General features: G+C 31.0%; 1 protein-coding gene across 4 annotated transcripts in view; it reads left to right on the forward strand.

Annotated features, from left to right (window-relative positions):
* Positions 1–3214, forward strand: part of LOC125681305 (germ cell nuclear acidic protein-like) — a 28879-nt gene extending 25665 nt beyond the window's left edge. For all 4 annotated transcript variants that reach the window (XM_056155898.1, XM_048921328.2, XM_048921329.2 and 1 more), the window contains exon 14: positions 2697–3214. In XM_056155898.1, the coding sequence (XP_056011873.1) occupies positions 2697–2967 (271 nt within the window). In that variant the 3' untranslated portion in view covers positions 2968–3214. The remainder of the gene's footprint in view (positions 1–2696) is intronic.

A 3214-nucleotide genomic window follows, 5' to 3' on the forward strand; every position in this document is an offset into this window, starting at 1 on the left:
TAGCGAAATTCTGTGGACCCTCTATAAAAATTCGCTATAAGCGTAATTCGCTATACTTTTATAGCGAATTCATAATTCAAATATAACGAATTCATTATAAAACTGATTTGTTCTACATGTATATCAGTTGTATAAGAAATTGGCAATCAATATACTTGTGTTTGTATTGTCTTTAAGAGAAATTAAGCCTCTATATTTTCGAGAAGAACTATTTTTATACAAGAAATATACATATTGATTTATATATGATAATTTATCTTGATGGATTTTTAAGTCACGCAAGAACATGTTTAGAGAAAAATGTCAACACAATTTTGCGCAATACATACATGTACAGTCTATTGCAATTGTCATTTACTTGTTGTTTTACACAAATAAAGGAGTGTACGATAACATAAAACTGATTTGTTCTACATGTATAACAGTTTTATAAGAAAGCAACAATCGATATACTTGCGTGTGTATTGTCTTTAAGAGAAATGAAGCCTATATATTTTCGAGAAGAAATATTCTTATACAAGAAATATACACATTGGTTTATATATGATAATTTATCTTGATGGATTATTAAGTCATGCAAGAACACGTCTCGAGAGAAATGTCAACACAATTTTGCGCAATACATAAAACAGTCTATTGCAATTGTCATTTACGTGTTGCTTTACACAAAGGAGTGTACGATAACATAAATGCAATCAAACTTCAAATTTAATCAACGAAAAGGTAAACACTACCAACAATATATTTCCTAAACGTATCTGTAAGTATTGTTTTGCGGTAACAACCTTTTTTGAAAAAATACAAACAGAATTGTCATAATAAGTATGGATCCTTTATGTCAATGGAAAACAACAAGTTTAAAATGGGGAAAAAAATCGTTATAAAAGATGATTTTTAACGTTCATTTTTAATTCAAGGGGAATAGGAATTTACTTCGTTATATCCGTAAATTTGCTATAACCGTGTTCGTTATAGACGCAGATTTTTATATAAAATATATAAAGAATTTGCCAAGGAAATCGTTTTTACTTTGCTATAGCCATAATTGTGCTATATCTGTGTTCGCTATATTCGAGTTTTACTGTACAGAGAATTGTGATCATTAAGGAAACTTCTATGAAATTGTGTAATCTATGGTCCTAGATATGGGGTCCTGGTGTTAAGGCAAGTCTATATTGCTCATGTTGTGAAAAAGCATTATTTCTTTAAGATCTTCTTAACTCATGGACTTGACCAAAATAGTGAAATTGTTACTGCTGAATCAGGGGCTTTAGTGTTTGGGTTGGGGTCCATGGCTCACTTGATGAAAATGCATATCATCTTAAGGAAAGGCCGTGCTTTTACGTATCCGGTTTTAAATTTTAAACACCGACTAGAAAGTTCTGGTTATAACTTCTTTGTAGTTGTAGTTGCTAGAATCTACACGAATGTTACACTACATTTATTTTTTCTATAAGTATGAGATAGCATGTATGTATTTTTATGTATGATATGATTGATAGCCAAAAAAAGAATAACACACACACAAAAATTGTGAGAAAAAGGAAGGGGTGGGGGTGCAACACCCCCCCCCCCCCTTTGTGTTCTAATTGTCTGGTAGACAAAATTTTCAGTATGTTTTACATATATATATATATATATATTGTTATATTATGTTAATCTTGATTTTAAGACTGTATTTGCTGTTACATTTTACTATTTTCAAAGTGTGCAAAAAATAATTGTAAAACTTAAATTAAAAAATGGGGGTTTACATATTCAAGAGACCATTTTGCAAAATATCTCTGGTCAACTATGGTAAAATATGTTTTTTGTTAACCTTAGATATAATACTAAATATTTTTAAAGAAAAACTGGCATGTAAACAATTTAGATTTTGAGAATTTTTCAAAATTGCGATATTCTGTGATTTTTTTCTGAAGGATGTGAGTAGATTAAACAGCAATTATGTAAGTTTTCAATTGAATATCTTTAAAAATTCTCTCAGTAAATGAGTATCTATTGGTTTGTATATATTATAGGTTAATATGATGTCCTTTGGTACATAAATAAATAAAACATGAGATCATGCATCCTCGTGTTAAAATTTGGCTTTTGTATTTGGGGGTATATGTGCTCTGTAGCACATAGTATAAAAATAAACCCGCAAAGGTATGTCTAATATGGGTTTTTTAGTTAGTTTATGAGTTGTTCAAGTTATTTAAATGGAAAAAAAAATTGATTGACAGAAATTTCTAATAGTATTTACCTACCTTAAATTACTCTTGGACACCAAACACACAAACTGACTGCATAGTTAGCATGAGTGGGAGACCTACTGAATCCGTAAATTCATGATCCATGCATCAGAGGTTCTGGTTTCACAATTGTATAAATCAAAGAGACATCTACCTAATTTGAGATACCTTCAAGTGCTCTGCAGCTAAGGCAGATCTAGAGGTTAAAATATAAAGAAATCTATATAGTGATACATGTAATGCTTTTAATCTTTCAAAATAATCTGTACTCTTTTATGCCTACTTTTCAAAAAATCATGTTCAAATTGTCATGAATGAGATGTTCAGTGAAAAGGCTTAGTGCATGTTGACTGTTTAGGCCCATGGATCTGTTGATCAAAGAAACATGCAATTGTTCAGACATGCAATTTTATAATAGAAATTTTAGATTATTCATTGATTACACGCTGTAATTTACAGTATTGGACGACACTCAAAATCCCTGGATACTTCACGGAAGGTATGTGGATTCTGTCATGGAGAGTTTCTTCTGATAAACAACAAGCAGACGTCGCGGATTGATCCCAGGTCAGGCTTCACCCCTTCAACCCCCAGGACACCCAACAAGTTTGCCATGTATGTCAAAGAGAACTATGGAACTGTGAAGGGAAGAGAAAAAGGCCTCAAACACGGAGATATTATGAAGCTGTTGGGCAAAGAGTTTGCAGAAAAGAACAAAATCAGTTCCTAGTGTCTTTTATAATTTTTTTGTAAATTTTATCTGTTCATTTACAATTCGTAGCTGATAGTGTTTCATTACATACATTATGTACCAAAAGTCGACAGTACTGATGCATTTTACTTATTTTGGAGCGAAGGTAGAGAAATACTTTGTATGAACAGTCACTAATGTGAATCGTATGAAAATTAAATCTTTTATTTGATAGTGAACTATATGTGTAACTGTTTTACCATATTTAAAATTTAGTACATGATGA

The sequence above is a fragment of the Ostrea edulis genome, chromosome 2 (assembly GCF_947568905.1).
Source record: "Ostrea edulis chromosome 2, xbOstEdul1.1, whole genome shotgun sequence".
In the NCBI taxonomy this organism is placed as follows: Eukaryota; Metazoa; Mollusca; class Bivalvia; order Ostreida; family Ostreidae; genus Ostrea; species Ostrea edulis.